The sequence below is a fragment of the Solea senegalensis genome, linkage group LG4 (genome assembly GCF_019176455.1).
Source record: "Solea senegalensis isolate Sse05_10M linkage group LG4, IFAPA_SoseM_1, whole genome shotgun sequence".
Lineage (NCBI taxonomy): Eukaryota > Metazoa > Chordata > Actinopteri > Pleuronectiformes > Soleidae > Solea > Solea senegalensis.
This window is the reverse complement of record NC_058024.1, coordinates 4,666,171-4,689,164: the sequence shown is the minus strand read 5'-3', so window position 1 is coordinate 4,689,164 and position 22,994 is coordinate 4,666,171. Positions and strand designations below refer to the sequence as shown.

Below are 22,994 nucleotides of genomic sequence, written 5' to 3'. Positions count from 1 at the left end.
AGACCTGTTGACGGAAATCCTTTGGGGGGATGCTATAATTGTGGTGGTAACTGTGCTGTCATGTGGCAGATTAGATTTCAGTAGCACTGCGAGTTTACCATTCCTTCACATGGCAGGACAGTTAGTGTGATGGGAACATGGGGGGGGAGGGAGTTTGCCTCTAAGCCCTTAAACTTTGCACTCTTCTCTGAGCACACGACTCCTGGCGCCATCAGATGTCAGAATTAGAAAAGGGGGTTGGAGTCTCACTGACCTCAGTCTCAGCACCCCTCATAACCTGGACTGACTGGATTTGTGACAAAGCTTTATAGAGAGTATCTGTTGCATCCTGGTATGAATGGATAAAAACAGAGCCAGTGACCAGACAAAGTCTGTAATTCACACAAACACTGAGGTGCAGCTGCTTGGGTATGGACCAAATTAATAAATAATCTGCCAAAAACACTGAAGACAAAAATGACCACAAGTCATAACAAAAGCCTCCCTTTCCACCAACATTTCCAGGAACTTTCCACCACACCTAAAAGTTCTTGTTTTTTTGTGTGTGGCGGATCATTAGATTGTTTCATTTTAATAAACAACAGAAAACATAAATAAATATAAATGTGGGACGGTGCGTGTAAATCGAGCTTCAAATTAGTTTTCACCGGCGTTCGCTCTGCACTGCAGCAGTTCGGAGATAGCAGCGGCTCAGTGTTCCCCCTCGCCCTCATAATTTATTAGTTTCTTTGCATCTCATTGGATATGCATGGCAGGGTGTGTCATAGTACAGGGTTACAAATTACTCGCACATTTGTACTGTCTGGTTTGCAAAGACCTTTAGAACAATATGTGCTTTTGCATCAGTGTCTCCAAAAGTCTCTAACAACACCAAAAAAGTCACTGTATTTGTCACTAGTTGCTTTTTTGAAAAAGAGTCTTAGAGGGGTCTGAATACTCGCTAAATATAGTGACAAAGTCCATAGGTTGACAACACAGCTGTAAAATGTGTTCCACCAATCAGTGTTCTTCAGTACACAGCCCCGCCCCTCTAGAGTTCATGGTTATCTCGGTGTAAAAACGCAGGTTTTTCAAAATCCCGCATAAATGAGAAAAGTTCCTGCAGTGGAAATGGGGCTAAACAGCGTAACAGTGGAAAGTATGAGGTCAGAGAAGAGAAGAGGAGATGAAAGGAGTGTGATCCATGCCTGCAATGGTGGGAAGACGGGGTCGTACTCAGTCTGACACCCCACTGATACAAAGACTTTGGGGGGCGGTGGAGGCGTAACAGGCTTGGGTGTGGGGCTAGGTGTTGGAAGGGGCTGGACAGGGGGAGGTGTGGGCTCCCTGGGGGGAGGAGTTGGCTCTCTGGGGGGTGGAGGGGTGGGCTCTCGTGGAGGAGGAGGAGGAGGAGTCGGTGGGGGAGGAGGTAGTGGAGGAGGAGTCTGCTTAACTGGGGGAGGCTTTTTGGGTGCTGGGGGAGGTTGCTGAGGGGGCAGGACTTTTCTCTGTGGGGCAGGAGATTCAGGAGAGAGGATGATCTGGGAGGAAGAAGGAAGAAGGAAAAAGGAAAGGACAAAGAGAGGAAAGCACACAGACGATACAAAAACAAGGTTAGGATGAAGCAAAGGATTGTGATGAAACTAAATTTACACAATGACCTTAAACAAATACTTAAGAAAACATTAATATTTGCCAGTGAAGTCCTTGAATATACTACAGGTAAAAAAGAAATAAAAAAAAAACATGGCCAAAACTCCTGTTATGTTTTTCTAATGTCTACCTTATCCACAGCTGGACGGACCCCTTCTTCACGTGTTCGCTGTGGGTTAGACATGACAATGACTCCCTCCGTTAACCAATCATCTGGCTGCTGTTTGCGCCGACGCTCCACTCGCCCTATCCCCAGTTTCCCCTGCAGCTCCTCAATGAGTTTGTCTTGTGAGTTGCTTTTATTCACAATGACTGGTCCCATTTTACGCCGCAGAAGCCCATCCCTGTACATCGGATGCACATTGGAAGTCTCTTTGGTGCGGCGGATAACTGACTTGAGCTGAAGAGCAGATAATAAGGAGGTTGTAGGAAGCTGGGGTTGCCATTCACCAAAAAGGCCCATGTTAGGTTGCACACACAAACAGGACAGGCCCAGCACAGGATGTCTCAATCGTGTGGTAAAAAAAATATGCTCAAGCCGCGGGTGTGTCAAATGCTGTGCAGTTTTTGTGACTGCTTCCCATTCATGGTCATTCTCAACTATTTAAACCATTCGATAATCTGCAGCATGGCATGCTAAGCAGCTGATGTTTCGGACAACACAAAATGCTTTCAACAAGGCCAGCACATGCCAAATACCAAGGAAGAAAAGATCTTGTAAGCCAATAAGAGACGCCTGTTCAACGACGACATACGCATTAACTAAAACCAAAAACATCCTCTTTCTCTTTAACTTCTTGCAGTCGATGATTACAGAACACACCTTTGCATCATTGGCTGGTAGTGTAAACATGATAGATCAAGTCCAATGACTCACACAGCAATGTCAACGGAAGCAAGTATGGACGTGCGTAAGCATCCTTTCAGCAAAGCTTTCAGCATCTGCGGCAAATAGTCTCTAAAGGAAAACTTTTCCTCTCAAGCTCAAACATTCTCTCAATTGCTATGCAATGACAGCACATGCATCACACCACAGCACAGATACAAGAGAAATGTTTCATAATCCAGATATTTTTGAACAACTGTACAGTCCCTGGAGTATTTGCTGAAGCTGCTCTCCCAAAATAAGCTTGTTTTAGCAACTCGAGATAAATTCTGCTAGAAACAATCCAGTGACATAATCCACTGGCTGGTTTGTTGCAATTATCATCGGATAGAATTGATATCTTTGGCTACACGAAAGTCAAAATTACGGAAAGAAAAACATCTCTCTAGCTTTCTGTGAGCAGCTTATTTTGGAAGAGTAAAGCTGGACATCCTACTTGACCAGAAGCAGATAACCGCTCTACAGCAGAGGGCTGCTGTACTGGCAGGTCCATCGTAGCATCTGGTGTCCCGGGGCAGGAGGAGGGGGTGAAACACTCGTCCATCCAGCTGGACTCAGTCATGGGTGTGAGGGTTCCCTCTAGGCTCATGTCAGGGTAAAGTCCTTCTTCTTCCTCCCAAAATCGGTCTTCGTCGCCATACATGGGGGAAGTAGGTGGCTGGTTTTCACCCAAGAGGAGAGAGTCGGAGGCTAGGAGTTGGTCTAAAGCATCGTCCAATAAAGGCTCCCGGCACGGCCACGTTAAATATGGTACTTCACGCGCCTGTTTTTTTATGTTTGGGGGAGAGAGGGTATGAGACCGGACCATAGCAGGTGAAACAGGCGAGGCTCTGGGACTGCTGGTGGCTGCAACTGTGTATGCTTTTCTAATGACAGAAGCAGGACTATTATGAGCTGCAGATTCACTCTTTGGTTCAGTTACTGGACTTGAAAGTCTGGCCATTATCATTGGACTGGCATTCTTTGGGCTTTTCTCAGGACTAGCTGACAAACACGAGATATTAGGGACTGTCACGGGACTGGAAATTCTTTGAAGAGAAACTGGACTAGCACACTTTGGGACTGTCACAGGACTCGCACTCTCTGGTACTGGACTTGAAAGCCTTGGAACTGTGACTGGACTTGCAGTCTTCGGCGCTGCCTCTGTAGTTGCTAGGACTGTCACTGGACTTGAGCATTTTACAGCTATTTCTGGACTATGACTAATGGGACCTGGACTTGGATTCTTGTAAGACTCATTTAGACTGGAGCATTTAAGATCAGGTGGACTAGGACTCTTGGCTCTCAGGAGTGGACTGGAGTTTTTAGGCTCAGGAATAGCACTAGAATTTGTGGAAACAACAACTTTAGTGGAGCTCTGCACAGCAGAAGCTGAACTAGATATTTTGCCATAAGTGTCCGGACTCTTTCCATCTGAATTGGAGACTTTACTTCTAAGTGCATCAGCAGTTGACACCAGTGTAATGTTGTTTACTTCAGGTTGTTTGAGAGATTTACTGAAGACACTGAGACGCTCCACGTGTGACGACTCAGATGTGACACTGACACCATCATCTTTCTGCTGGACCTGGGAGTATTTGGATGATGTAGTTACTACGATGGAACTGGCTGAAGTTACATGGCCTGAGCAACCGTCTTCATCTATATGTAGTTCTAGTGGAAGAGGCGTACAGGAGGGAGTAGTGTAACTTGAAGGTATAAGACTATCCAGTGCACCAGTGTGAGGGTTTATAGGTGGAGCGCATACTGCTTCAACAACTGGTGAACCAGCTACCAGTGAAGGGTGCGTGTCCTCCTGATTTACAGACAACTGAGAGCCGGACTGAATCAAGTACAAAGTGGAATGATTGCAATGTACAAACAGACACAAGACATACACAGTGGTAGAGAGAAGGGAGAGAGACAAAGCAGAAAAAAAGATTGAGAATGAAGGGAATGACAAAAGAGAAGAGATACAAAGAGGATCCTCAATCATATTTCCTCTTAAGTAATCCTTTCTTAAAAAAAAAATAAATAAATAAAATAAAAAAAAAAAACTATTTCACTATACTGAATAAAGTAATGCTTGTTGGGGAGTCAATAGAATATCAAAATGCCCACTCTAATAAAAATAAAAATAAGATATCAGTTAGGGCTATCAGTTGATTGTATTTCATTGGATTATAATCATCCGAATTAAATAATAATACAGATTTGGCCAAATTTAACTTAGAGTCCGACAAGGACAAACATCCAATATAGTCACGCTTCTTCAACAATGCAAGTTTATATTTGTCAGTGAAATATGTGGAAGAAACTGCTGATGAAGAGACAGATTGTTGTGAAGTAGAAAACCAGAGTGTCTGTTGTGGGGGGAGACCACAAAGCCACCAAGCAAAATTAACCTGATCCACTTAATTTCTACAATTAATATAACAGTTGTGCAAACCTCTGAACAAGTGCAGCAGAAACCTAGTCCTGAATAAGCACACAACGCCGAAAATAAACAACGTCAATCAGGTGTGCAATCTGGCGTGGCCTGAAATCTGCGCACTTGGGAAGCCTACTCACATTGCTTTGGACTTTAAAGTCAGACAGGGAAGCCATGAGCTCATCCAGCTCTCGTGTGGCAGAGGAGGCAGACATCCGTGCTTGCTGCTGTGCTGGCGTTTCCTCTTGTCCATCTGTTTGTTCTTCTGACAACACCAGAGATGTGGGACTGAAGGAGGAAAAAAAAAAGAACAGAGGTGACATTTTAACAAACTTAAATAGCAATCTTAACATCCTAACAAATTAGGAATAAGCATATCTGTCTTACAGAGTACAGGGTACAGAGCTTTCCAGCTCATCTAGAAGGCTCTCTACACTTGGTCGTACATCATCTATCCCCTGCGTTGTCGCACCACGTTTGGGCTTCTCCATCACAGGTGGTGCGGCCTTGCCAGTAGCTGAGACACCGTTCTCATGAATATGGTGGATGGTACTGCTGGCAGGTAGTGGTGGTGCTGCATCTTCTAGTAAAGGGAATCAAAAAAACATAAGCATGAGGTATGTGAGCACAGGGCATTTGTGAAAATGAATCTTTGTTTGTACCTTCTGTGGGGAAGGCAGGGGTGCTTTGCTGGACAGCATTGAGTTCCAGGAGAAGGCGGTCAAGCTCAGACAGGTTGCTGCCCAAACCTGAGTTCATTGCAACAGCTGATGATTCACTCGTCTTCTGCTTATTAGGGAAACTGTACGGAGCAGTAAGAAGAACCAAAACCACTGCTGTGACCATGTTGCTATGATTTTAAACTTGACATGACTGAGTCAGTCAACCAAAGTGAAGATTTCCACTGCACTAGTGAATTAAAAACACTGTGTTCCCACTGTCTTGCCTGTATACGTGGTCCTCTTCACCAGTGGATTGTGTTGGACTGCTGTTTTCTCCAGACCAGGGACCCCTCTGAGCTGAGCTGAAAGACTGATCAGAGTATGCAGAGGACTGTTTATAATCCACAAATCCATCATTTAATGTACAACACACTTTACATAAATAGAGCAAATATAGAAACACTATGGATTTACTTCAGTTTCTTCAAGTCCGTTCAGGGTTTGTTCAGTGGGAGTGGGTGGAGAGCAGAGGTCTTGCTGGGTCTGACCCCCAGCAGGGATGGAGTAGGCGTTCTCGTCAGACAGGAAGAGTGGACGCTTGGAAATGTGGGATGTCGTGGACTCAAGGTCCGCCAGCAAAGCATCTATGGAAAAACAAGAGCCATTGTTACGGGTTATACGATTATAATAAAAGATGGTGAGGGACAATACACTGTAATAAAAACAACACTGTTATGATTTATTATTAACGCTATTATTGAGGTAGGTCATGGTGATACACGCGATTGCTACATTTGTAAACTGATATTTTAACTGTATTTACACATCTTTACTCCATTGCATACATTTTACGTTGCAAAACTTCTAGCAGACCATTTTGAATTACACACAGTACCAGATAATTACAACATCTTTCGCAATCGCTCAAAACCCCATGTGCACCGACATCAGGGGAGGTAGAGTTGTATAATCATGTGAATCATGCCGACTGTCTAAGCCGCTCCTTCGGTTACTCATTGACCCTCGTCTGCCGACACGGCTTAACTACAAGAGCTGCTTGTCATGTCTGTAACCAGGTAAACATGCTGATATTTACCATCCTCACACCAACAGCCACCACCTCTGTGGCACTTTGGTTTTTTGAGAATGAAAACAAGTATTAATCAGCCAGAAGTTAAAAAAGGGATTTAATGAAGAGCACAGACTGTATTACTGAATACCTGTGCTTATTTTAGCATGCTCACTCACCACGGCAGGGTTTAGTTTCTGCACAAGAAATTCACAGAAAAAACAAAACCCTGAATTTAATCCCAAACGTGATCAAATGTCTTGCATTAAACAATTATTTATATGCATTTACACAACTATCCATTCACCACAACAGTAAAAACACAGTTAAATACCCGCTGTTAGTGCAGCACTGCTTCAATTACGTAGTATTCCTTTTTATTACAACATAAAACAGCACATAACTCTTTATAATATTCTATATTAAAAAAATAATTCTGATATAACTGATACATTGTTAAACTTCTCACTTGATGCTCAACAGCAACTATTACACTCACTCTCCATCCAAAAATAAACCACTGGGTCAGGAAAGACAAAACCAAAGCAAAAATAACATGTAGAAGATGTGACGTACCTTTTCAAAAAGACAAAAAACACTTATACCCAGAGAAATGAAGAGGACATAACATAAAGAAAAGGGAGAAGTAGAAGTGGAGGAAGAGTGCAACCCAAACACCGTCAAGCCAGGCAGGAACTGCCTTTCTTAACTCTACCATCTACATAAGTGAACAAGAGATGAGAGGGGGAGAGGGGTGGTGGGGGTGGTTGCCACTGAGAGCAGAGGGTGAGGGCAGAGAGGGGTTAAAGAGGTTAAAATGAATAGCAGGGAGTTAAGTTTGTCCTCCTTAGTCTCCCTCACTGCTATGCCAAGTCCAACTGAGCTGCCTGGAGGAGGCTAGGGTCAAGAGACACTACTCACGCAAATGACGAATCACTGAAAACAATCTCCGAGGACAGAGGTGTCCGACTCTGACAGCAGGAGCGCGCGCTATTGAGAAATGAGCAGTGCTTAAACAGAGCGCAGCTCTTATCAACAGAGACATGCCCAACTCAGGGAGTGGCATCACAAAAAAGGTATATAAAAAGTGTAATCAGCCCCTCCTTCACACTGTCAGCACGACACATGACTCACACTCACTTTTAAGACAAGGTAATGTTACCTGTGTGACGTTCATCTTAGTTCCAACAAGGATATGATCATCAGCGCTCCGGACACAGCACATTTATAAATACGTAAATATTATCCTGAGCATGACAGCGAGGAACATCATCGTATCATCAGGGCAGTGGTAACAGACTGCTGTGTTTCGCAGACAGACAGGAGACGGAAGAAGCGGTGATTAATAACGGCTCTACTTGGACCCACCGAGCATTTGCATGGTGATCATGATTATCATGGCTTGCATGCCTGTTGACTGGGTTACAGAGCAGAGGCTCCTCTCTAGACACAGAAGCCTGAGCACATTCCACACAGTTTCATTATGGATACGGCACAGCCCAGTGTTTACACGATTGCACGCAGATCTGCAAGTGTCTCAGTCAGTATCCTCTATGGAGGCAGAGCACACACCCAGAGATAGACAGAAGCAACAGCCAAGCTTTATTGTGCTTGGCAAGTGTAACGTGCGATAAAAAGCTACATTTAAAAGATGTTTCAAGTCAGTTCACACAAAAGTGTCTAAGCACTTCATCTAGTCAAGATGAAGAGGCAATGAAGGTAGAGTGTGGATTTACTTGAAGAGCTCTTGACAACTTTTCTCACAATGCACTTAACTTTACTGTAAAACTGACTATTAATGCCTCTGTGCCTTTTTCGTAGGCCGTCTGAGGGAAAAAGTGATGCTACCTGTTTGAGACGCTAAAAACATTTTGGATGTTTTAATGGCCGACACTGATTTGACCTGATAGACAGGTGTGTGAGAGTCCATTTTACATACACTACCAAATCTATATGGAGGTGTTACACATTTATACGTTAAGTAAAAACTATATAAAGCACTTGTTGGCCATGTAACCTCCGTTGGTTCCACTGCAAAACCATGTACAGTCCCCTATCCTGTAGATTAAGAATTGATGAATCCAAGCCTTTCTTGGTTTTTATTCCAATCCATCCTTCATTATTTTGAGTTACGCTGCTCAAGCGTAGACAAACAGGGCCAAAAACAATAATTACATCAGATCATATCTGGAAGACTCTGAACATGCATATAACATCTGTTGCTACAGTAAGAACAATGCTATATTGCAGCTGATGGAAACCTCAGTCAACAGATGTTAGTCCAGATGGTTTACACAAGAGATGTTAATCAACTTAGCTCTCTCTGGCTGAAGCGGCTTTAACCTTGCTTATAAAGAATCTGCTGCTCCAAAATGGAGTCACTCCTCAAACATGTGCCTCCAGGCGACATGAAACACACTCCCTGAGATCTGTACACCTAGTTTAACGTCTATGTCTTATATTACTGAAGCAAGTTATCGTTATATCAGCAGATCGTTTACTCCTGTAATTCAGAGGCGATGGGTTAAACTAGTAGTTTCAGGATTTGCTTTTCTTCACTCAGTGCTGCATGCAAGACAAGCTCTGACCCATCCACAGCACTACACTAACACACAGAGGTGTGTCAGCCTCCTTTGCCAAGGAAACATACCATGACACATGCAGACCCTAGTGCAAGGCACAGACTTGTTCCCCAGTGACCAAAAATGGAACTACAGTAAAAATGAGTGCACATTGTAAAAAAGTGACGACATGATTTGTATGCTATGCAAAGAGAGATAACTTTATATGACTATGTTTAAATATACATTATTGCAAAGAGCATCAGTCATTTTATGTGGGGAAAAAAGTTTTATAAGAACACACACACACACAGTATAGCGTGTCAGTGTAGTGGGATGAAATAAACACCCCTATCCGAGTACTCCGTTCTGCTCTTTATCTAAAATGTAATAACGTTACATCCAGTAGCCATTTGTCAGTACAAACAGCTTAATTTCTGATATTATTTGAGAGAAAGACAAGTCTGTTAACTTGATTGGGATCAAGTGTGGCTCTCTTTGATTTACATTATTATGAGAACATGTATTCAGTGTACATGTTCCCTGGATGATTAACCCATGTATCCCTGGGTTAATCATGCAGTGTGAGTAAAAGGTGTATACAATATACAATCATTTATAGTAATTTTAAGGTTCATTAAAAAGGTTTATTCAAAATGTCATGTTTTTAAATGGGAAATCAAATCCATTTGTTTCAAGTTAAAGTCAATGAATAATCATGATTTAAAGTTTGACCCAAATAATCGCAATTATTATTATATTCTAATTATTATTATTTTTATTTTTTTTCAATGGTTGGGCAGCCCTTCTACAGCCACTTTGAGATAAAAATATATATATATGTATATATATATATATATATATATATATATATATATATATATATATATATATATGTGTAATAATAATATATATGTAATATGTAATAATTTTCTACGCCCAAAGCAAACTACTGGCAAATCTAAACACTGGTCATAAAAACTACTGTTACAGGATGAAAACCTCTTGATAAAGGTCTTTTGATGAAGTAAGAATTAAGTAGTCCCGACGTATTGTAACAGCTGATCGCAGAGCCACACGAAAACAAGCGCTCCCACAGACCCACTTCCGTTTTTGAATATGCTAGTGTTTTCGTTTCTGCTTGGGTTTGTGTGTGTTTTTGGTTTTGCTTCGGTTTGTTTTTTAAAGCGTGTTTCTCCTCCTGCGTGTGTTTTGGGGTTTGTGTATGTTTTCTCTTCTGCGTGTGTTTTCGATTTTGCATCGGTTCGTTTTTGCAGCGTGTTTCTCCTCCTGCATGTGTTTTGGGTTGTTGCAGTGCACATGTCGTGCCCACTGTATTTTAACAATAATACCATTAACCACATTCACTTCCTGATTAGCTCTTCTCTACCACAGGTTTCACCTATAGGGCTAGACAATAACTCAAGAACATACTATTGCAATATAATTTAATTATTTAATTATTATATTAAAGCAATGTTGATGCATTTGCACACACACTGAAGTACAGTACAAGTTTAAAACCCCAACTTGTTTCTTCAACTTTCACTCAGGAGCAAAAATCAATTTCTATTGTTATTAAAAGTTATTAATTAACTGACATAATCATTCATCATGAAAACTATAAACTCATTTGAAAGTATTTCATCACCTCATTATTTTAGTCATATCTTCCCGCCCTAGTTTCATACTGCCTCATAACAAAAAAAATCTTGGTCTTGCTTTCCACCACTTGTGTCTTGTTAGTAGCACTATGCAGAAGAGAGAAACAACTTCCTGTTTACACTTTCCTACTTTAGCTGAATAGTGATATGACACATGTTCGTAGGGTTAGTACTAACCCTACTGTGTTTCCACTTCAAACACAGTAGCATGGATGTAGCCACAGTGTCTAATGAGCACAACACCTCTGCGTTCTATAAGCCTCCATACCCACACCACTCAGTGGGACATGGCAGGACACAGCTGGGCTCAAACACTGAGAGATAGTGAGTAAAACTGCGACGAGTGTGTGAGTGGAGCGCAGCAGGCAAATCCTCAGAGGCTAAAATGTGGGTTGACACAGATTAAGGAGACTCCCTTCCTCCCAGATGAATGGTGTGTATTTTAATTACATGAACACTGCTCCGCATGGAGCTCATTACACGAGAAACAGAGGAAGAGAGAGAGGGCGAGCGAGTGAAAGGGGGCTGGGAAAACTGGGGTGATAGAAGGAAAGATGAAAAAAACAACAACAGGAAACTTACTATAGAGAGGAAACAATTTGAGGAGTCAACTATGCTGACAGCAGATGCCAGGACAGATGTTGGATAAGCACTTAAATCACAACCTTTGACAGAGAAGTAACATCAAATATAAATGGGATGTAATTAGACAAAGCAATCTTGGAGCACTACTTTCACTCAGTGAGGTTTGATCAATAAAACTCGTGGACGTGAACAGAGACGAGCCACTATTATCCTTGACAGGACATCCTGCTCGCTTTACACAGCCGGAGCTCCTATCATTGCTGACCACTGCAAAGAGTCAATCAATGCTGTCCACTACTCAACACATCATCATGTTTATTTAGCCCTGCTGGTTCATGTCAGGGAAATGGTTCTATAGCTCCTACAACAACCTCTAGGGGGTGATATTGAGTTGTGCATGAGAGCTTGGTAAAGCTTCTGCTTATGCCCCCCCTGCACAGAGAGAACAAGCTCTTTCAGAGAGGTTGAAAAATGTGCTGACATTAAAGTAAAAGTCACACAGTGAATATAAGCGGTGAACATGCAAGATTCAGCCTGTGCTGCAAGTTTTCCTGTGTTCTCCGACCCCCTTTCTCTACATCCTCCTGCTCTCTGTCCTTTTATGTCTTCCCTGTGCATCTGATGTGTTGTAAGGTGCGGGGTGGCTGATACGAAAATTCCTGACATGCCACAGCTCGCTTTCCGAATACGAAGAGAAAAAGTCGAGAGACGTGCAGACGTGCTGTCACAACAGAGAAAAGGGATAAGTAGAAGCAAGATAAGACGGATGAAAGCAAACAAAATGTCAGCTGTTACAAAGACATCTGCATACAATTGTCTGTCATATTTATACCAACAGTGCCAAGTGAAAAATAACCCCTGCTCGTAGTGTTGGTCAGACATTGTACACGATGTAACATGCTTCCATGTTCTGTTTGGAGGAAAGAGGCCTTGAGACTCAGACTGACAGACCATCACAGAAATGACAAATCCCCCTCTTTGCCTCCACTTGAAGGGAGAAAAAAAGAAAGAAAGAGATGGGCGCACGCGCACACGCGCACACACACACACACACACACACACACACGCGCGCGCGCTTCACTCCCCTCTGGGCTTGTGTCACGCAGCAGGAGGCCTGTGCCTGGATTTATTTGGAGTGCTTCAGCAGAGACACTACTGCAAAATGAAAATCACATTAGATGCACACAAACACACATTACAACAATACGACAACAAACAGCATGCAGGTGACTCTCAGCCAGGCTGCCCACTCCAACCAGAGACACGCTGAGGCATCTAGGCTCGCTATAAATACCTCGCTGCTTAACACAGACCTGTGTGAGTAGTTGTACAGTAGATGATGGATGACCATGATGGTCAAAGCAACAGCAGGACATTACAGACCACCCAAGCGGTCTGTTACTATCTGTTACATTAAAAATAAGTTAAAAAAAATAAGCTTGGTTGAAGTTTTCTTAATTGCTGCCCTATATTCTGTTCAATTGAAATGCCAAATGCTTACAATGCTTTTCATGAGCTGAAAATATAAAGCTGGCTTGTAGCCTACCATACGAATTGGAAGCCAGGGGAAACAATCAGTATGACCCCGCCTGAAAACCAGGTTCAGATTAGGCCTACAATTCTAAAATCACATTATGTATTCACATAAATTCCACCCTGCCCCCCCGTAGTTAATGGTCTCAATCTTCCTCAACTAGCAAATGGCATAAATTTTGCCATTTATGCTCATGTTTAAAGGAATATAGAGTGTATTGACACTGTGAGAAACTGCATGGAAACTAGAAGGTTTTCACTTTTAGGAGTGCTTTTTCTAGTCTTTTAATAAACTGATGGCCAAGTAACTTAAATGTTCTGACAAGGGTGCAACACAAGTGATAGCTGCCACCAGTTTGACACCTCACCCTTTTTTAACTTCAGTAACTACATATAAAAGCTCCAGCCCAAAAATGTGTCATAGAACAGTTCACACACCCTGTCTTGGTTCTTCAGTAAATCTCAAATAAGGAACCTGAAACACCACATTGAAAACAAGCATGGAAACTTTATATGTTGCTGAATTTCTTTCTGCTTGTTATTCATTATGAGGCACTGACCAGTTCATCTCTTTCAGTTCCCCTTTTTATCGGTCTACCTTTCAACATGCAACTTCTTCTAACATACAGTCACAGTTACAGCTGTAACAGAGTTGTACTTTTCTTTTCCTTTTTCAATCCCTCATGACCAGAATCATTTCAATGATAAAACCATGAGTTAAAGGACATTTTAAAAGTCATCTCATATCAAACGCCACTTATGACTACAACAGCCAAAGAGAAAAGAAAAGAGAGAGATGATCAGGAACTGAAACACCAGTCAAAGAGTCCTGTTTCTCATCTCCCTCACCTGAGTCGGATGGTAACTGCTGTGGGTGAAAACTGCTTCTCTGTGGTGTATATGTGTTGTCATGCAGCAGTGGCTTTAAAATGTTTCATCAGGTCATGGGAAAGCACAATGTGTTAAGATACAAGAAACAATGCTGTGGTCACATTCATTCTGAGAAATGCACAATTGAAAAAAAAAAACCATAACAAGGTGACATTGAATCTGCAGCCATAACAGCAGCTCTGAAGCTCAGTTGAATGTGAAAAATCCTCACAGGGATAAGACTCAAACTTAAAATTGTAATGTCCATAACCACAGCTTTTAAAGGCTGCAAGTTAAGATACAAATGTCTGGCTACTATTTCAAAAGTCAAGAATGATGGGTTCTGTTGATTCTGTCTTTACTGGGCTAAAGTAGGTCACAGCACCAGAGACAAGATGCTCTTTGTCTCCCTCAGGCAGGACAAGGACAGAGGGAAAAGGATGTAAGGTCTGCAAAACAGGACAAATAATTCCACTGGGGGGAATCAGCTCTATCTGATCTGTGGGTCCCTGCATGTGTTTTATTAATAATCCACACTTGTAAACCTGTAGGTTAATAGTAATCCTGACCCAGTATCACTGATGCTAGATCAGTCCTACATATTTATCCTCTTTAACAGGCCAGATCCTGACTGTAAATCCAGCCGAAACATCAGCAATCTAGAAAACACACACACATTTTCACTCACATGTGCACACTCAGTGGGATTCTGCCCCCCCCAAACATCCCAATTCATCAAGGCTTTCATTGTGATGGCTTAATATCACAAAAAGGGCAGCAGCAGCAGGGTGCTGCGAGTATTTAAACCTGTGCCAAGACCAGAGGAAACCTGCTCGGCAAAAACCCATTTGCTAATAAAACTGTAACGTGTCATTTGAGCCTGAAGCCACGCCAACTATACAACCTCAGCAGAAAAATGACATTTTACAGCCGATTAGAGGAAAGCCTGAAAACCCACGCAGGTGTGTTTCAAAGGCCACCGCACCTCTAAAGAGCCCCACATTAAAATGACAACCGTATTATTACACTGGAGCTACGAGCTGATATCATAACAGTGGTTTCTTTTTCAAACATGGCTTAAGGCTCTGCTCTATGAGCTTAATTTCATATCCAGTATTCAAGTCAATTCATATCCACATAAAAGGTACTGGCCAAAGTTCTTCTCCAGTTTTTAAAATTACCCCGTTTGTTCTGTGTCACATTCGCCGTCTTTTGTTTCTTTGTGTTGCTTCAATGTCTTTCCTGTCCATCAAGGACACATTGAGGAAATGCCTTAACGTCTACTTGCTAACACCATGCCCTGTGATTGTGACACGGCAAACAATAGCAATAAATAGCACAAATTAACATTTCATACTACTTTTATACAAAAAAAAATGTTTTATTGTCACACAATTACAGTATCATGTTGTCCACTACAGTTTTTTTTCTTCAGTGAAGGAAAACTGTGACACCAGCTGTGACACCAGACCATATTATACATGTAATATACTAATACACTTTACAAAAGCAATGCCACTGTTGCTTCTGTCTGTCTTGACGTAAAACGAATCACTTCCTGTGTGCGGTCCAGAAAGATCTAAGCACCACCATGCCAACACAGAGCGACAAATGACTAATGTAAAATTCTGCACTACAGCTTTAATTTCTCCACTGACAACTACGTACATTAGGCCAATGTTCCTTCTGCACACATTAAGGAAGTCCACAAAAATAGTACAGGATGAACATGTCCACAAGCTGTGTGACTAGCATAATGACTGTCACCTTAAACGGACTATTCTGATCAAGAACAAAGAAACCTCATGACTGCCACAACAAGAGAGGTCATTAAGGCCACTTCCCACAATGTCGAGCTGGATGAGAGAACACCAAATAAAAAGGGCCCATTAAACTCCGCTGACAAACAGCAGAAAAAAGAACACGACAGCTCTTTTTTCCGTACTGTAATGCGACCGTAAAACAGCTCGTCTACAGTTAAAAACGCACAGATCCATGACATAGTCACATTTTGCTCCAGACCCTATGTTTGGCTTACATGCTGTTTTACACTTACTTTCTGGTTCCAAAAGCAGACACCTACAGTAGTTGATATCGACCCTGCAGGCTGTTGTAGCGGTGTATTTGGCCCATGAGAGATGACATGACGGTTGGCTGAGTGTAGAGCTGTCGCTGCTTAGTCAGCTTCCCCTTCAGAGCTGTCTGTCTGCACCAACACACCAATATGTGCTCTGTACATTTCAAAGCCCTACAGCGTTTTCATTTTAAAAATTAACCAGATGGACTAGAAGAGACACAGAGGATTGTCCCAAACCTCTAAATGCTACATTGATTCTGTGTGTGATTTATGTGCATGTGTCAGACACACAGGACTTAGCATTCAGTGTAGCAAGGCCCCCTTGTTACATTAAGCTGAGGGTGGATGGAGATGGCGACTTAAGTTGATCGGGGGTTTTGTTATTGCTGAGGAAAAAAGAAAGCTAACTGGATTCACACTCAAAGAGTGCTTTTAAGAATAACTCTTCTATTGTGCTGAAGCTAAATCGGGCTGAAAATCTTGTAGTGTATCCCCAGCTTTAGGATATCAACAGAGCAAAGACAAATGTGATGTTTCATGGGGTGTGTAAACACTGAGGCAAGACTTGGTTTTGTTTTCTGAAACTAGACTACATCAGATCTCAATTGGTGTTAGTAAAAATAAAGTATAATAACTGCATTTGCAGACTTAAACACGAAATAGTGCACATCAAAGTCGGTAAAATGGCAGTAAACTTTGGAGGCTATTTGACATTCATGTCCTGTTGGTGCAGGTCCAGAGCAGTGATGCACAGAGCAAAGCCTGGTAGCACTGATAGCTGCGGAGGGGAGGTCAATGAAAGTTTGCCTGAAAACATGCCACGGTATCTAAACTGCAAAAAGGAACCATAAACTATATAAATACATTTTAGCACAGCCGAACATACTTCAGTGCAACTATTACCATTTGTACTACACACTTTCATTATCAACAGGAGACAGTGTAAACACCTGATAACTGAGCTTTTAAGCAAATCAATCTTTCCTCATTCTGATCTCCCTAAAATCGGCTCTCTGGCAAAATCAGGCTGCTTTTAACTGTCAATAGATTGCAGCCTGCAGCTTCCTATGTGGTTGACCACGGGAATGGTGAGGAGTGGGATGGGAGAGGGTGGGGCAGTGCAGGATACGTTTTGGCTGAGGCCCAATCCCTGCACGAGGGCCTGATCCACCATGACACCGTGGTTGCCTGAGAGCTGTGTTCAGTCTGCACCCACAGGTGACGCTGGTGGAAGCATTAGCATATGTCAAAATGAATGTGTGCCCATATCACAGGGAAGATGCACAGAAAGGAGAGGAGACCTGCTTGCATGAATCACTGCTTTTGTTGGGGGCAATGTAGGAATAGTGAAAAAAGTGTTATAATTGAAAAATTCAGGTGTGAAGAATTGGGAATGGAGTGTGGTGGAAGGTTAATATGCATGTGATGCCTGAGCTCTTGAGAAAGGGGACTCTCCTCTGCCATAAAAACATGCTGGGTCCCTTCTTCAGATCCCCCACTGCATCCAAGCCATATCAGAACCATCACTTAAAAATTTTAAAAATGGAAAAAAATGGAGGGGAAAAACACATCTCTCTGTCACTCTAATTCCAATACTATGTTTACGACAATGGGGAGGGGGCATCTGCATCTCATGTGTCACATTTTTACAGGTCTGTGCTAAAACGATGACAGAATTTACAACCTTGTGACATGGTAATTACACTGGGTTGTGTGACACTCCTTTTATAAGCTGCAACTTTAAGGAAAGCCCTTCACCCATGTAAGCTGAGAAGGTCTCCAAAAATGTTCACTGGATATAGTGGCCAATATTTTTGGTATGGTCTCATTCAAGGTGGCTGGTTTTGGCCCAAACTGGATACCAACAGGTGCTCCATGACACAACAACAGGGAGAACACTTTGCCTGACCCAAGAGTTCATAGAGAGTGGTGAAACATTACGATTGGATTTCGCAAGAGGTTTGTTTATCATCTTTGACGTAATGGCTGCATGGTGGGGGTTTCTAAGCACCCAGTGAGTGCGACTATGCTTCAATGCATTTTCAGCATGTCGTGCTAAACTTAACCTTTCAGTTACCAAGGTAAACTCAAAGCCACGTAAATATAAACTGCACCACCAACCTGTGTAAATTCATGAAAAATATTACGAGGACACTGATAGCATTACTTTAACTGATGGTAGCTCAAGAGTGAAGCTCATCTCAACATCGTCAAATGTGTCCGGGCTAACATGATGAGACAGAAGGATTTGACGATAATATGTTAATATAATAAAGAACAAATTCCAATAAACCTATGTGCATGAATTTTAGCTTGATGAATGGTGCACTAACAAAGACTTGCACTTTGAACATAATTGAAGTGATTACCTGACCGTGCTACTATGCAGAGCAATCAGCCTTTGCATCATTGATTCACAGATTACTAATCCATGTGTGGTAAGCTTTATCACTTCTCAGCGTGAGAGATGTCATGTGTGGCATGAAATACGATGCAATACTGCGCATGCGTTGGTTTAACGTCTAACAGACTGTTAGCTTATCTCTCTGAGATGACGTCATGTTGTGGTTGGCAAACTTCCACTGTTCTTGTTCTACGCTAATAATAAAAGTGTTAAGCGGGAAGCGGTGGCTACCTGAACCAGCTAACCCGCGTCTCATCCCTTTTATCCGTGTGTTGTTATTCATTTTATGAACAGTTCAGGCGACCCCCCGACGATCGGTTACACTGGCATAATTAGATCACAGTAGTCACAAACACGACATGTTACAGCAAGGAAATCTAAAAAACCATTTAGCGTAACGGCTCCTCAAAGTGGGTGGAGTCATCATAGCACGGCTACACGAAAATGCCATGACTTCATTTTACATTCAACACACAAAAAGTTGGTGTACTGAATCATTAGACTCAGTTAATTAAAAAGATTAGTTCACAGAATCGTTCAGTACTTCCTGTATGGCAAGAGCACAGACTCCGTCTGACACAGTCACTGAACTCAAATACAGTGGCAGGGGTTGTGATGCGGTTCACCGCTCACGATTGCTGTTTTAGGCAGAGCTGTTGCTAAATACACCAGACTCCTCTTTTTTTTAAATTTCCTTTCTAAATGTTGCAGATTAACACATTTATTTATTAACGTTTTTAACTGATCTACAGTTCAGCATTATTTCGGTGTGATTCTTGTGTCAGACATTGCGCTCATGACTCTTCCAGCATCAACAATCTGACCAATCAGTGGACGGCAGTCTGACAACGTCACATATATCATATCAGCTTAGCTTGCTTGGAACCTCAACCTTGGAAAAGCAAAAAATAAAAACGGGACCGTGTCATGGAAAAGCATCAATAGGCTGAAACCAAGGGTGGCACGTTCAGATGGGTGCAGGACATACACAAAAAGAATAGGTCAAATAGGGTTTCCTTTTCCATGGATGCAATTAATATTCTAAGCAAAATTAATAAATGCAGAACGAGTAAAATACTTTTTGCAATAGTATCCATAGATGATAAAGAAATAGATGTCGCAAAACACGTCACCTCTGCCGAAGCACCTATTGGATCATACCAGATGTCAATTACACTTGTGTCCACTCATATGTGCCATGATGTCCAATTTCCTTTAAATGGGAGCATAATTTATAAAATTGACATCATGTTCTATTGAAGAAGATCTGAAACTAGTGACTGAGACCATTAACCCCATAGAAAAATGTTTACTAATTAAGTGAGAACTAGTCCAGGATGGTTTTGGGGGGTTTAGCAGTGATTTTCAAAACACCTTTCTACGCCAATGACTTCCTAATATGATGTGCATCTACTACTGCATATGTGTTTGCAGAAGTGATCAAATTTATGAGGTTTCTTGAATGCATCTGCTCTTCTAAGCTCAACATGCTGTAGATCCTGCAGAAGTGAGGATATATAAATGGTAAATGGTCTGTATTTATATACAAAGCTACTATACATTACAATTTTGACATAGGTGACAGTAGTGAGGGGGAGTCGTCCACAACAAATCCCAGTAAATATTGCGACAAAACTTTTTCTACCACTTAATCCTTCAAACAAGGATCATGGGACAGGTCCTTGCAGCTCGTTTTCACAAAAATAAATTAATATGTGAAAGCTAGTAGCACTCCAAGAAACATGTCATAAAGTTCCAGGTGTGAAAAACATGAAGCAACCGAGTCTGGCTGGCCAACATACGCGACCTCATTCGGAGAATCTAAACACTGTTTGGTTTTCGCGACATTGCATGAGGCAACGTTTCACCAAAGTTAACATTTTTCAACAAATGATGCAATAACCCAAAGAATGCAGTGCGCTACTTGCGCCACCTGGCCTGGCCAATGTGGAATGTGCGTCTACTCAAGCCTGTGCATTGGCTCTGTTTGTAAACTCCCCGTTCTGACCAAGGGGCCGTCCACACAGAAACAGGTTTAGGTGAATATGCATACTTTTTTGTAAGGTCATATTCCCACCTCTGTCTTGTACTGTCATTCATTGTCATGTATTTGGAGATTGTTTGTCAGTGTTACCAACTACTGTCAATGAAAAGTAACTGAAGTCAGTCTGAAAAGACGCTAGATATCACTAGAACACGTGCTGCCTTTAGAGATTTCACACACGGGAGTTAAAAAAAAGTGTTGAATTGTAAAATAAAGAGGAGAAAACCTATTTTTATTTGAATAAGCAAAACAGATCAGTGATTGTTCCACACTTAGTCGGTTGTACTGAACATCCACAGCTTGTTCTATGAGCACAGCGCCTCTGTGTGTGCGTGTGTGTGTGTGTGTGTGTGTGTGTGTGTGTGTGTGTGTGTCTGACTCTCCACCTGCAGTAAATACAGTTACATGGATTTAACTTAGAATTGTACAATTATGCATATCCTTCACGGAAAGTATTTAGACATTATTTCCCTTTCTTTCCCCTGGCTCGGTTGATTGTGTCTCCGTTTCTGTTATTATATCTAAAGTTTACAACATCTTCTGTTTTTGGTGTGAATGTGTGCACTGGAGAATAGCAGTAGAGCACAACCTACAGTCCTGTTCAACAACCTTCCTGTCCTGGTTCCATGTGGACGGAGATATTTCCTCTAACGATGCTGTGTTTACGCAGAACTTTTTGAAAAGGGCAAAGAAAAAGATTGTTTACATTTCGTGCCATTTACATCTGGACATGGCCCAAAGCATTAGGGGTGAGGGGAGTGGCCACCAAATCCCACACTTCCCAAGGGCAGCAAAATGGCTAGGGCCGGCCCTGCTCATCAAGGGTTTCAACATCACCTGCAGTGAGAGGCAGTTATGTAATCCTGGCAGTCAGCAGGGGCACAAAGGGTTCGTGTGTCAAGAGAGTGGACAGTGGTCAAGTTTCTGATACTTCTGACGATTGAAAAGTTCCTGGACTAGTTCTGCAGTACACCGTTCACGTCATAACTGGTCCACGGGTGTAGAAGAACACGTTTGACAGAAAACCGCGGCCACTGACACGAGTCCGTTCGCCACGGCTGCGAGATAACAGACACGTTAATTAGGTTCATTATCATGCCAGCTGCGTTTGTGTCAGGCCTTTCTGGACACGTTACCTCGGCGGAGCCTGGTTAACTTCACCTACAAAGCCCAAATATTTATATCCAGTCAATAAAAAACACACAGCCGCTGCCGTTAGCCAACGCTCAGACTAAACAACATTTGTTTGTGCTAACAACACGCACACATGCACACACACGCCCCACGCGCTGCTGCCAGTGTTGAGTGTTTCGTTCACGGTAAGAGAACTCACCTAAATCATCCATGTTGTGCCGGAAATCGTTCCAATGCTGAGAACCGGACCGGGTCCTCCGCTGTCGACCACAGCTGGACTGAGGGCAGCCAATTCAGGCTTCAATTCAGGCGGACTGTCCGCTCACGCGTCGCGTTCGGCGGAAAGCGACGAAGTTTTCAAGTTCCCCCCGCAGCTCCACGAGCCTCAAAAACACTCCCAAATACACACACTCATACCCTGCTCCCCCACCACCTCCTCCTCCTCCACCCAAGTCTACAACATCCAGCCGCCCCCCAGCCCCTCTCTCACCTACCCGAAGATATGGACACTGGCGCCATCTAGCGGAGACTTGGACTCTTTACAAGTTCTTGCTGCTTCAGAAACGGTTTGTTCGCTTGGTAACTTTTTTCCAAAGTTGTTGACCCCGGTTTGCCTGACATAAATGTTCATATATTATGTTTGTATATCGTGTAAGACGTCAGGTCAATGTTGTGTCAAAGAACGTGGAAAGATGTTGTGGAATCACAACTTGCATTTAAAATATTATTTGGTGTCATTATCTGGACACATTCTAGTTATTATGTCGTTTTAAAACTTAAAATATTGAATATCTGTTATTTTAAAGGTGCTATGTAAGAAATGTATTATATTAAGGCATAAAATGACCATGATGTGATCAGATACTGAGGAAACTCGTTCAATTGAAATACTGAAATACTTTTCTTCCTAGTTTTTTTTTTACTTGATTGTCTTGCTTTTTTTTATGGATTTATTCAATTCATTTAAGTTAGGACAGTGTGACAGTGAACTAGCATGCACACTGACACTATAACATAATATAACTATAATATGAGCCGAGTGGAACTCAACCATTATTCATTTGATTATTTACTCCTGTTTTAAACTGAGGAAAAGCTTTGGTTCATTCCCATTCAGTTTCGGAGTTGTGCACTTTTTATATTTACAGTCAGTCATGCAGAGTCAACAACAATGTGTTACGACAGGACTTAAACTCCCACTTATTTTAAACTGCACTTGTTCTTGATGATGTTACATGTGGGACACTTTAACCCTTGACCTCACAGCTAAGGACAGCTCTCTTTGTAGAGATGTACCACACACACAAAAAATATCATCCATTATTCCTCAATGGTGGATAGAGATGAAACGTCACTTAAGCCCTGTATTACATCTCAATAAAAAACTCTGTAAGAGAGCAGTAATTGCACTCTCGGCACACTGTAAAATGCTGCCCCTCATCAATAATTGCTGTAATATTCCC

General features: G+C 42.1%; 1 protein-coding gene across 4 annotated transcripts in view; it reads right to left on the bottom strand.

The window, feature by feature from the left end:
* Positions 1-21,969, bottom strand: part of LOC122768247 (paxillin-like) — a 31,165-nt gene extending 9,196 nt beyond the window's left edge. The window contains exons 1-9 of one of the 4 annotated variants that reach the window (XM_044024094.1): positions 21,731-21,969; positions 6,065-6,234; positions 5,875-5,960; positions 5,591-5,730; positions 5,316-5,511; positions 5,069-5,216; positions 2,955-4,340; positions 1,763-2,032; positions 1,188-1,520 (exon numbers count right to left, since the gene is read on the bottom strand). In XM_044024094.1, coding sequence (XP_043880029.1) covers positions 1,188-1,520; positions 1,763-2,032; positions 2,955-4,340; positions 5,069-5,216; positions 5,316-5,511; positions 5,591-5,730; positions 5,875-5,960; positions 6,065-6,234; positions 21,731-21,743 — 2,742 coding nt within the window. In that variant the 5' untranslated portion in view covers positions 21,744-21,969. Of the gene's footprint in view, positions 1-1,187; positions 1,521-1,762; positions 2,033-2,954; positions 4,341-5,068; positions 5,217-5,315; positions 5,512-5,590; positions 5,731-5,874; positions 5,961-6,064; positions 6,235-7,235; positions 7,440-7,580; positions 7,720-21,730 lie in introns of those variants that run through there. The other 3 variants (XM_044024093.1, XM_044024096.1, XM_044024097.1) reach the window with 3 other exon arrangements.
* Between the last annotated feature and the right edge of the window lie 1,025 nt (positions 21,970-22,994).